Source organism: Electrophorus electricus, chromosome 9 (genome assembly GCF_013358815.1).
Source record: "Electrophorus electricus isolate fEleEle1 chromosome 9, fEleEle1.pri, whole genome shotgun sequence".
Classification (NCBI taxonomy): domain Eukaryota; kingdom Metazoa; phylum Chordata; class Actinopteri; order Gymnotiformes; family Gymnotidae; genus Electrophorus; species Electrophorus electricus.
In genome coordinates this window covers 9,627,501-9,640,096 of record NC_049543.1, presented here as the reverse complement: position 1 = coordinate 9,640,096, position 12,596 = coordinate 9,627,501, and the positions used below count along the sequence as shown (strand labels likewise).

Here is a 12,596-nt window from a genome sequence, read left to right as displayed (position 1 = left end):
TCTCTGTTTCATCTTTCTGTCCCTGGTATTTTAACAACTTTTCATATTTTGTCCTTTGGATGTTTCTACCATTTGGAATCTATTTACCCTTTTTCGTGCATCTTATCTATTATCCTAATGTTTATTTGTTTTGCCATTATCTGCTCGGTCTTGAGCTGGAGATCTTACAGGATCTTAGACATGTTGTTTTCCACCATTCTTTGTGGAGCCTTCAATTTGGACTCAGGGGTCTCTAGTTCAAGTGCTTTCCATATGTTCCTGTATAACACCTGGCATTTGGATGTGTCTCTCAGTGTATGTTTTTCCAGCCAGCATCTTGCAACCTGCTACTATGTAGTGGATTGTCTCAGGGGTTCCTTTGCACAGTCTGTACCGTGAGTCCGAGTGTTACATCCCTGCTTTGATTGTCCTAGAGATTTATGCTCATTCTTGTACCACCAAAATTTGTGCCTCTGTGCTATCTTTCACTCCTGCATTTCAGTTTCCATTGTGACATTTTTCAGACCTTAGTATCAGCAGCTTCCAGCTCTTTTCTTGGCCATCTTATTGTGAATGCTGGATATTTGATGACTGGCAGGGCATGTATGTTTAAGACTTTGATCTTATTATTCTCAATCAATTGGCTCTTGATAAGCTGCCTTACTGGCTCCTCCATGGTGGCAGAATCCACATATTTGTCGTTATTTGTAGGCTACCCCATTCCCCTGTTTGTTGCTGTCCTCCGGCTGTGTTATATAGCTTTGTGGTAGTTTATTTCCCTTTGTCCTGGTCATGTTTCCTCTGTTTGCTATCGGTCTCTGGTCCGTATTAAACACTACTTCCACTGGAACACACATTATGCACGAATTGGGTAACTCCAAAACTGCAAAGAAATAGTTCTAACAACAGAATTCAAGCTTTGGTTGCTTTCATTCAGCCCCCTGAGCTAAATCGTACTGGAAACAGTATTTTAATCATCTAGCTGGCTGGGAGTAATGGCATGCAGCCTTTTTTAGCTATAGCTACTAGTTAAAGCCAATTGTTATTAGTATAATCCTGATCTTTAATACTAGATTGATTATGTACTTTTTTTAGAGAGCTGGACAAACCCATCAATTTTAACCAAATTACAACCTAACCTAAGCAAAGTGAACATATATAGGGTTTGAACACTAAAGGTTAGTCATGTAAAAGCAATGGTGCAGTGGCAAGACTTGCTTGCCCAGCTAATAGGATATAACATTATTAGTTCAGCCCTTGCATCAAAAAAACATACATGCAAGTTTTATTTTAAAAGGCCCACCTGAATGAAATAATTTAAGTCTAAATAAAGCATATTTAGCATTTTAATGTAATTCTAATGTAAAGTTTGTACAAAATCAAAAACAAAATTGTCTGATTACACAAAAAGGGGAAACGGCTGATATGTATTTTTTCGTTGCAAGGACCCAAAGACAAATTAATGCTGAGATTTTTGATAACCTTCCTTATTATTGCTATGCAATTGTGTCTATGTACAGCTGCAGACTGCATGTTACCATTACCCTTTTCATTGTGCTATGTTCCACTCTCACACACACATACTGAGATTCAAAGATGACAATAAGAAAGAGAGAAAGAGAGAAAGAGAGTGGAGGTGGAGTGAGTTGGAAGTTTGGCTGTGCGGTGCAGCTTGATGCTACATTTAGCAGTCTGCTCCTGGTGAGCCTATGCCTATAGTTAATGCTTATTCAAGTGATATCTTTTTATCTAGGATACGTGCATTCAGCCCTTGGCAAGGATTCGTCCCAGCAGATTCCGAAATATTTTTTTAGTGCTGTGATGTTTCTTCTGGCAGAGATAGTTCTGTCTGCATCCTGGACGCTCAAGCTTTTTTCTTGCACTGAAATAAGCTAATTACTGCTGTTTACACATCACATTTGATTTAGAGTCTTTTGCTTGTTATTTTATTTTTTCCTATTCTGTTTGGCTCAGATACAAATGCTCAGATGCTCAGAAATCTCAAAGTTTATGTGATGGTAAATTCAAACCAGATTTGAGCCTCCCCTGTCGAGCCCACCCATCATCAAAACAAACACCAACTTAAAATGGTATCATCTATTGACATCAAATAATCCATATGATCCATAAAATAGTCTATAGGATCCATAAAATTGTTGTTAAATATTCTGTATTACAGATCTGCAATAGGCTGGAGCTTGATTAAAGAACATTTACATTAGACCTACTCAGTGGTCCGCAAAGCATATGGCATTGCTGTGCCAGTTTACAGACAGCACACCTGTCTGATCCATGCTTGTGTATGGAATGTGTGTCATGTGTCATGCACAGACTAATGCTGCCCCTAACTGACCATAGCATCCCTGATAGAAAATCCAAATTATGCATTATAACAATTTAGAGGTGTAATACGAATTCATCTGAATGAATCTATTCAAACTTGAACATTAGAGAAAATAAGGTTAAGATTAATTTAAAACACTTCACATAGTAAATATCAAACCCCTTTACCCATTTCTGCACTAACTCAACACAATGAATCATGTAAGAAGGAACAGAGGGAAATAATAAACAAACTGATAAGACTGATTGGAGTAATTATAAAACTCTAGATTTGCAAAATAAAGATATTTTATTGTTCTATTACTGAAAACCCAAACTGTGACATTGGACATTTTGGAGCCACATTTTGGCATACCGTACATTGTGTTGATGGACAAAACTGAGCTAAACAATGGTGTTCCTGTTATGAGGTGGATACCCTGTAGTACAGATTCATTTACAATGCTTTTGGCAAACTCTCTTATCCAGAGCAAGCCAGAGAGGGGCTTTGTTGCCTACATGGAAATCATTTACCTTTTTGCTAGTAGATCTAGACTTTAAAGACACTAATGCAGGCCCAGCTTTTCCTGGCTATGTTGTAAGGGCTTAGACAATATCCACCAGAGTTTCATTATACAAGCCCTAGCTTGCTTGCATGTCAAAACTGCTTAGTTATCAGTCATATGTGAAAGGGTAGGATTATACAAATGTCATTCTAGAACAGTGGGGCAAGGCAGATGAAATGTGTCATGAATTTATAGATCAGGATGTGTGAAGAGGCCCTAAGAGAAGCTATGGATTTTGGCTTCATGATGCGCAAAGGGAATCTGGCACATGACCCCACATTACATTACTTGAGCAAAATTTACAGTGCCCTGCAGAATTGTTGGCACCCTTGGCAAAGATGAACAAAAAGACTTTGAAAAATCTCTTTGTTGTTATCAGCTTGATCTTGTGCAAAAAAAAAATATGAGAAATATAGCCTTGCAATGAGATTTATATATATATATCTCAGAGATTTTTGGTTACAAAACACCACAGGTGAGTTTTGTAACATAAAAGGAGTCAGGGTCATGCATAAAGATTCTTCATCTTCATTGTGAAGTGTGGTGCTGGATCTTCTCGCACTGTTTTTTGTTTTTTTTTCCCAAAGCCCTTTAAATCTTGTTGAGTTCCATAGCAGTCTGCTATGACTGGCTTGTGGTGAGATCTTCCAGCAGAATGATGATCCAAAGCATAACTCCAAATCCACACTAAAGGAGTTCTTTAACCATGGCATTTAAAATTTGCTGCCTGAGCTAAATCCCACTGAAAATCTGAGGTGGCTTGATAAGAGAGTGAGGACCAATAATTTCACTATGTAACTCCTAACAAAGTAGGTAATGCGTTCTCAACGTTGGCTGTGGCCATTAGAAATTAGATGTTATTGTTTGATAACATGAAGGTTATTCTGAACGCAGAAGCATAATCCATGTGTAACACAGCGTTGCTGTTATTGTAAAACCTTTAACCTTTAGAAGTAGGGGTGCATAAGTGAGACCACAGTGGGTTGAGAACATTGCACAACTATCTCCCTCTATCAACACATTAGTGGCTGTTTGGTCTTGTTGTTTTCAAGGAGACAAAAATGCACCAACAAACCTGATTAGAAACAGCAGAATCACAGCACTGAAAACCTCATTATGGGGAGAGTTTCATTGTGAATCTCTTCACATATGGGACAGTGGCAATCAAAACAATAAACCCTGCCTTTTTAGTTAAAGCTGAGACTCTGTGTTTTGATTAAAAATAAATAAATAAATGTATTGAATTGAAGTCAAAGTATCCTTCATTTTTGTTATTGTTTTGAAAGGGGAAAATTAAAGAAATGTGTTTATATGCACATTTGTATATGCATGTACGTGCATACACGCTTGGATGGGTTTATATTTGGTGAAATGGTGCCACACAGTGGTCAAAAGAGAGCGAGCAGTTTAAGCAGTTCAAAAATGTCAACACCTTGTCTATCTTGATCTTGGTGATCAGATAACTATTCCCTCGAGCAATGGGAATTAAGCTTGACTGAATGGTGTAAGTGCAAAAGTAGCTACAAGCCTGGTAATTGATCCATCCACACTTACAAACTATTCATGATAATGACATGCAAACAAATTGAATATTTGATGAAGGGGAAACAATTCAGTTTACTGATGTTTTTAAAGAATTACCCAGTGTGTTAACAAACAGGAGTCTGAGAGAGATGCCGTTCTGTTAAACTCAACTTATTACTATCGTTATTTCACTCTTTCAAATTAAATAAAGTTGTGTATATAACTAGTGGGATATCCTTAAAATTGATACTGGCATTGATCTACTGGAAATGATTTAGCTCAATAAAGCTGAGTTGGCTCCTCATTATTAGTGTTCTTGTTCTTGTTGTAATTAGGTCATTCATTTGAAAGCATTTAGAGCATTAAATATCCCCAGCAAGAAATGCAAAAATGGTTATAAACCACCCTGTGGTGAATTCCATTCATTTAAAAGGTCAATCCCAGTGTTTCATAGTGCTGATTATTCACTGACTTGTTTTGATTATATATTTTCACATTTCCAAATATAGAGGACCATGTGTTACAAAAATAAAATAGCACTTTGTTAACATCTGGCAATGAATACTCTTGTCACTGGATTCCAGACAGTGGAATAAGCAAAGTAATTGATATTCATTTTATAACCATCATTTCTGATTAAGCCGAACAAATGAAGCTGTGATTCAGGCCACCTGTGGACTTTGGAAAGAATTCCACAAGTTTTCTAGTTTTTCATCTGATATGTCCATGAAAATCTTCCCTAGAAAATATACTCTGGATATATAAAGTCTTGCAAATGCATACATTTAAACAAAAGGCACAAAGGGCATTGTGAGACTGCAGGCAAGCCATTAAAACATCTCATTGATATGCCATACTGCACTCCCTGTGTCACAATGGACAAAGGCCACAAGACGGCAGCTAGGAAGAGATCACGGCAAGAATTTACAGTGTACCATTTGTTCTTCATTTATTGATGTCTTTAATCTTTTTTATAAGAAAAAAGTTCTTATCGGTTTAGAATATTCAGTCACTATATAATGACGTCAGGCTGGACGGGACAGCCACTCGGACACCATAGCCTAGAAGCAGTCAGAAACTAAGCAGTCTTAAAGAGAAAGAGAAAGAGAAAAATTAAGAATGAACATGGTCATGTGCTAGATGTTCAGACTCATGCTTAAGGTCTGGAACCATGACTACAGTGGTAGTGCTGTAGTGTTCCCCTCCATTGGTGCCTTAATGAAGCCACTGCAGGGGTCTAATGAGGAGCGATTAGGATTTGAGCCCTGGAGTCAGAGCTGTTGCCAGGACACCACAGTCACTGTTTAGCCAAGCCACACTCTTTCCACATTTGTGAAATGCATTTTACATGTCGGTCACAGTCGTGCATTTTTTGGATATCCTCTGTGTTTCAGAGAATCATTAATATGGTACTGTTGTTCCCAGGAGTCACCATGATTTGAGGATTTCAGTTGTTCTTGCAAAAAAAGTCTAATCTTCACTAGTGGATAGTGAAGATTTCTGACAGCCACCCCAACTGCAGGGTTAAGTCAAGGTGTGGCACTGCTCTACACAACGTAAACATGAGGTTTAATCTGTGTTATCAATCGCATCATGTCGCTGTGTTAGAAGAAGCATTGCTCTCTCATTTCAACCTTCAAATGTGAAATAGGACAAGCCCTTACTACCAGTATACCAGTCAGAGGATACATAGTTGTTCTGTGTTAACATTTTAACAAAAGACTATCTGAAGGTATTGTAGTACAAAAGAATAGCAATAAATTATGAAATTTCTCTCTCTCTCTCTCTCTCTCTCTCTCTCTCTCTCTCTCTCTCTCTCTCTCTCTCTTAAAAAAGTGCACACTGACACATTTTACTATACCAAATTTGCAGCTTCAGCCAGACCTCCAAACCTACATGTGTTCTATATTACATATACATATCAATGAACATATCATTGTGAGCTTACATCGGCACTCTTAATGGGGTTTATGTGAGGATGCTACATTATTTTCAGCAATGCTAACTGCTCTTTTCCTGCCAGCAGTAGCTTTAAATGTACAAGGGCCTTTTTCATGGGTTTCATGGGTGTGTTGAAGAAAACACCCTGAAAGAGTTTACATGGCTGTGTATTGCAAAGGCTATATAACTGAGGTAATAAAATGTTTTTTAGGCAAAGGAGAGTTAAAGTACTGAGTTAAATATTATTCTCATAACCTCAGTGTAGTAGCCTTTGAAGGTCTCTGTACCAGGTGCAGAGTGATGCAAAAGATTGTGTGAAAGCATAAAGATTTATCCATTCAGTTAGAATCTTTAATAATGTTTCTTTGGTCATCTGAGGACATGGTGCAGAGAACGTCAAGGCCACTGAGCAGGAGCAAAGTGGATTATTCTAGTTTATTCTAGCATCAGGTACCAGGTGGTGCAGGAAACAATCTTATCAATAAGAGGTGGACAAAATGAGATCATGGGGGGTTTTTTTAAAAAAAAAGGGGGGGGGGGAGCTAAACCTTTCATTAGGATATAATAGTATCAAATTTTAATTTTATATAATGTTGAATAATATTTTGGACATAATGGTGGTAACTTCAAAGATTGGAATGTAAAACCTGAAAACTGTATAAACATTTGAGTTCTTTGTGTGATTGTCAGATGTTCTCCAGAGGGTGCCTCAAATGCATGTTATCTTTAACTTGCATTAAAGAATGGGACCAGCTATTCCCTTCAACAAATTCATGAGTCTGTATCTTTATTCTCTATTTGGATTAATAACTTTAAACCAGGCAAATGTGTCACGAACATCTGCATCATTAGCTGTACGCTATACAATGCTTGCAATGAGTCCTTACACAAAGAGGAAAGCCTTAAGATCAAGAAGAACTATTAGTTCAGACTTTGTCTTGTAATGTTTACTCCAAACTGCACACTGCAATACCTAAGAGCTCGTCTTAGTAAAAATAAAACATTTATTACTTAGGTTAGAGTAATATAAGCTGTTTAATTAACACTAACTCAGAAATGAAATTTTGTAAAAACAGTAAAGGTGAATCTATTCATATGTCTTATACTCACTCATTTGTCTAACTTTAAGTGCTATTACCAAACGATTAAAATCTACATTCATAGGCCAGTAATGGAATGTTAAGTAATTAGTATTAGTGTCAGACTATTTGCTCGCATCCCTCGCTATTGAGCTGTAGTCCTAGGCGTTCACTTGTATGGAACTCGTTATCTAACAAAGAAATCAGAAATGTATAGCTCTGTGACAAGTTTCGAAAGCTTCGCTAGCCACATACTGAAAGTGCTATTTAGCAGACGAACGTCGTGATCGAATTGGAGGGATAGTCCCCTTCGCTCTTCAGCCACGCAGGTTCCGTTACATGTTGGGGCGGAGTTATCTTCTCCAATCCTGGTGTGTATTTTCCCGTTCTCGATTTGCTTCGTGCGGGCGTTAACGATGCGGGCGTATGTGTCTTTCACTGCTATGTTACCTTGTAGCGATCGTTACGTTTACCGCGGGTAGATGCTTGAGCTTGTAAACGTTGCAGCTAGAAGACAGTCCCTGACAATGGTTTAGTTTTAGTGAGTGATAGTTACTAGAGTTTAATGAGTTACGACACGTATAAAAGGCCTATGAATGGATTTAGTACAATTAGATTGATGTGTTTAAGTTTACACGACAGTAGATACATGTGTTGTTCATACACAGTTTAGTTATCTATTTATTCTCAAATGTTTGTGTTATAAACTTAAATGGTTTAAGGCGATCAGCTCCTTCAAACCATTGGACTTGACCTGTCGGGTTTTAGTGTGTATTATAGGTCTACCCTTATTTACCTGTATCATAGCATGAGAGCAGGTGCGATATGCAGCCTACAAGTTAGACTGTCAGCAACACCTGCTTCACTTGCTAAAGAGCTCCCCTGACAATGAGATGAGCATAAGCTAATGTTCACCTTTTGTAGGGTAATGATTTCTGAATGTTTACCAAAGGGCAACTCAAACAGTCCACTGAAATGTTACCTGCCTTAGATGACAAGTCCCAACCACATCAACTTTCCCTGACAAATTACTTAAACTTTTTTTTAAACAAATTACTTAAACTTAAACAATCTTTAGAGATCATGAAAGAAACTGCCATCAGAAAACATTTGAATCTATATTTTTATATATACTATATACTGAATATTGAATAGTTGGTTTTACTTGGTTTTACATTCAGTGCTCAATGCAGACTATAAACTGTAGTTTCAGACAACATTCCATAAGTAACATAAGAAATATATAGTCTAGGTGGCCAAATTACTTAAGATGTACAGTGATAAAGTCAATGTAAATGATAAAGTGATGACAAATCAATTACAAATATTTCATTTACATCTTCAGTCACACTCAACAACTGCTTGGCTTACCGTGTAAAAGCCAATCCTACACAGTGCTATAGTGAGCTGAATGCGTTCAGACATCGTCCACGGCAACAGTGTTACCCACGACAACCAAACAAGCCAGGCCAGAACAATTGAATGAGGCCAGGGTGAAAGTGTATCTTGTAGTCCCAAAGCAATGAAGCCACTTTGTGGCAGTCCAGCGAGATATCAACTAGCAGGAAAAGCAGTTTGTTTTCAGCTTCTGAGGACTGCGAGAGAGGAGCAGACCATTTTCTTCGTCTCTCATTCATTAATAATCTGGAGGGGGGAGAGAGTGAGTGAGTGAGTGAGTGAGTGAGTGTGTGTGTGTGTGTGTGTGTGTGTGTGTGTGTGTGTGTGTGTGTGTGTGTGTGTGTGGGTGAGGGAAAGAGAGACAGCGAGAGAGAGTGAGAGAGAGAGAAAGAATCACAACAACTAGAAGCACAACATGAGATTAGTGTGAGGCTTGTCTCCAGCAATTATCAGCAGAGTAAAGCAACTTCCAAAATAAAACTGGATTCAACACATTTCCTTACCTATTCAACACATGAAAGAGATCAACACCCCATCAGCACTGGATTTTGAGCTAACCAGTATGTAGCTCATTAAGGTTAAACATTATTTTCCTTCCACAAAGAAACATTTTGTCTTACATTAGCTTCTGGACTACACGTCAAGCTATTGAACAGCAAAAATGGACATCAGCCATACAGATCAAAACCTTAAAGTCCCAAGTAAACATGGTGTTAGCATACAAACACCCCATCATCAAAAGTGAGTGAGCTTTACTTTAAAGTGAGATCAGTATCTTTATTTAATGTAATCAACCTTCTTTCCTTTTGCTGTTATATTTCCTGTCTCTCTTGGGTGAGTGACAACCAATCTAACCAATAATTTCTAGGCCCATTTATGTCCACAGTATTCACATACTATTGATAATCCATGAGAACAATTCAGCACGTTGTATTCCATCACTGTAAAGTCTCAGATTGTAAATTTATATTTGCATATTTGGTGACAAAGTTCATTAATATCCATCTAATACTGTTACTTTCTTTCGGTTAATGGACCATATGAATGTCAACAAGTGAGTAGTGCAAAAGTATAACGCCACAAGGTGGCAGCAAAGACGTACAAATTGAATCGTATCAGTTTCCTACGTTAGATTGCCTTTCTTTCTTAAAAGAACTATTCCAAACGCATTATTATAAAATTGGCTCTTTCAGTAGTAAATAGTAAAGAGCTAATTTGCATTTATTAGAGTATGATTAAGTCTTAGACATTTTGTATTACTCTCTCACTCATTACCATCTCATAATAATCTAGGCATAAGCACAGGTTTTCCTGTACATAAATGTGAGAACATTCTTTGCTCACTTTAAAAAAAGAACCAAGCCTGCACTCACACACTGCCCCACTGGCCAGAAACATAAGCAGACGCTGGTCTTATTATATATAGCTCTGCGCGTAATGTGACTCTGTTAAACTTTGCCTCGGGCTACAGCAGGAACACTTTCCAACCCCAGGTGTCATGGCAGGGGAAGGAGTCACCATTTCCCACTGGATCTCATGTCCGGTGCGGCACCAGGACCATTTCAAAAAACGGGACCTCGGCAAGTTCACAGAAGACCACCATCTGTTCGCTCTGGTGGGACCTGCATGGGCGCCACTTAAAGTAGAGACTGGAACCGGAGCAGAGCCGGCCCGCCGCGAAGATGAGGACTCCGGCGAGCCTCTGTTCCGGATCATGTTGGATGTGGCCCAGTTCAAACCAGAAGATATTCTGATCCAGGTGTTTGAGGGGTGGCTTTTGATCCGAGGGCAGCATGGGGTGAGGATGGATGAGCACGGGTTCGTGTCGCGCAACTTCACGCGGAAGTACCGGCTGCCCGACCACCAACTCCAGCCAGGGGACTTGACGGCCGTGCTGTGTCATGACGGAATATTGGTGGTGGAGAGCAAAGAGAGGTGGTGGACAGCAAGTGACTAATGAAGTCACTATGCTTTTGATCACATGATCCGAGGAGAGACTTGATTTTCATCATACTGGATCATTTGTTTTTATCATTCTACATGCTTGGTTTTGTTTTGAGAGGTGAAAGGAATTTAATGAATGTGTTGTTTGCACCGCATAGTGTGAAAAGTAAACTGTGCCATCACTTAGAGGTTAAGCACAATGTAATTACTAAATAGATCATAACATACATTTTGAAAAACGATGTAGATTTCCGTTACATAAACCATAAATGGCAACATGGACATAATAAATGTATTTTAGCTTTGGTATGGTGTTTCAATCATAGGCCGTCACACTTATATTCTTATTATAATTACACCTTCTTATTATTATTAATAATATCTAATATATTAGCTCCAATAGTTCTATTTTTAAATACATGTAACTAATGCTGAACACAAGTGAAAAATATAATGTGGGTCTGGAAGTCATACGTGGGCAGCATAAGCCATTGTCAATATAATCACTCTAAATAGTCTGGCTGGCTAAAATACCAATACACTTCTTAAATATTGCCCGAACTTTGCCTCACGGATGTGTACTTTCTTTCTAAAGCACCGCAACGATCCTTCCTCTGATTGTGAAAGAGAGAGACCTGTGCGTACTTTAATCGGCGAGTTTTGAGCTAATAGCCCGCTTGTTTTTCCTTCCTCATAAATTACATCATCCCGTTCATTTCGCAGCCTGAGTTCAGGTTTAGGCCGTCCCACTATGCAAGCGGCAGAATGATTCACGTGGTCTGATTGATTGCTCGGCTCCGCCCTCGATTACTCAGACTGCTTGAGTACGGTCCTATCGGGCACCGGGGGGGAGTTCACTACCGAAGTGAGACGGGAGCGCACAGCTAATGTTACTTCGCTCTGAACCACGAAGTCAGTGGATGGAGAGATGACTTTTGTACGCTGTCGTACATTTTGACAAAGGTAGACCGTTGATGGAGCTACGACACCAGAGTGCAACCTTCAAGCGTAAAGAAGAAGGCAGAGGCTTCAAATGTACGATCTCTCACTTGAAAGGCTCAAAAAGTGCTTTTGGGGCCATCACTGGGTTCAGTGAGTAAGTTTGGATCCGTTTAAATTGCTTGTTCATCTGCAGCGATTTGCTAGCTAGCTAGCTGGTTTGCTAGCTAGCTAGAAGAATTTTACTTTTATCGCGTGACACGATTTTAGTTTGTAATGGCGCTGCGGGCGAGAGTTTTGTATGACTTTACTTCAGAAAATCCTGGAGAGATATCGGTAAAAGAAAATGAAATTGTGACTCTGTATAGCGAACAAGATATAGAGGGTTGGTTGGAGGGAACGAACGGTCACGGGGAGCGGGGACTGTTCCCTGCTTCCTATGTTGAAATTCAGAAGAGCGACATATCCACTTCATTTAACAACAACAGTTCTTCTGTAGATGCATATCAAGCCTCTAGGTATGCCAACATTCCTGCAGGTGGCTTCCAACCCTCCTACAAAACTCAGAATCAGGTTGAGAATTATAACAAAGCTCCAGCGTTGAATTTTACAACTTTTCCCGCAACAACCTCACAACACCCTCCGCAAAGTTACCCAGTAAGCCAAGGAAGTGACGACGACTGGGACGACGACTGGGATGACAACTCCACTGTGGCAGACGAACCAGGCGTCGTCAGCGGAGGTTTCCATGACTTTGAAGGCAACGGTCCCTCCACGTATAGGGTGTCGACGTCTTCCATGTCACGAGGTGGAAATGCGCAGCACGCCAAGAGTTCAGCCACTGTCAGCAGAAATTTGAACAGATTCTCCACTTTTGTGAAGTCAGGAGGCGAGGCATTTGTGC

At 39.3% G+C, this 12,596-nt stretch overlaps 3 protein-coding genes across 3 annotated transcripts in view; 2 read left to right on the top strand and 1 right to left on the bottom strand.

Moving 5' to 3' along the window:
• arl15a (ADP-ribosylation factor-like 15a) overlaps positions 1-9,043 on the bottom strand; it is an 80,485-nt gene extending 71,442 nt beyond the window's left edge. Inside the window, exon 1 of the mRNA XM_027029620.2 lies at positions 8,783-9,043. Coding sequence (XP_026885421.2) covers positions 8,783-8,836 — 54 coding nt within the window. The 5' untranslated portion in view covers positions 8,837-9,043. The remainder of the gene's footprint in view (positions 1-8,782) is intronic.
• A 1,029-nt stretch (positions 9,044-10,072) lies between these two features.
• On the top strand, positions 10,073-11,059 carry hspb3 (heat shock protein, alpha-crystallin-related, b3). Its single transcript, XM_027029463.2, has one exon. The coding sequence runs from the start codon at positions 10,308-10,310 to the stop codon at positions 10,764-10,766; it is 459 nt and encodes a 152-aa protein (XP_026885264.2). The 5' UTR covers positions 10,073-10,307; the 3' UTR covers positions 10,767-11,059.
• Positions 11,060-11,595: 536 nt separating this feature from the next.
• snx18a (sorting nexin 18a) overlaps positions 11,596-12,596 on the top strand; it is a 14,093-nt gene continuing 13,092 nt past the window's right edge. Inside the window, exon 1 of the mRNA XM_027029387.2 lies at positions 11,596-12,596. This exon is cut by the window's right edge and continues 882 nt beyond it. Within this exon, the coding sequence (XP_026885188.1) occupies positions 11,969-12,596 (628 nt within the window). The 5' untranslated portion in view covers positions 11,596-11,968.

What these genes read in the sequence shown, in the direction of transcription:
- hspb3 (XM_027029463.2), top strand. Translation starts at nt 10,308, where the DNA reads ATGGCAGGGGAAGGAGTCACCATTTCCCACTGGATCTCATGTCCGGTG.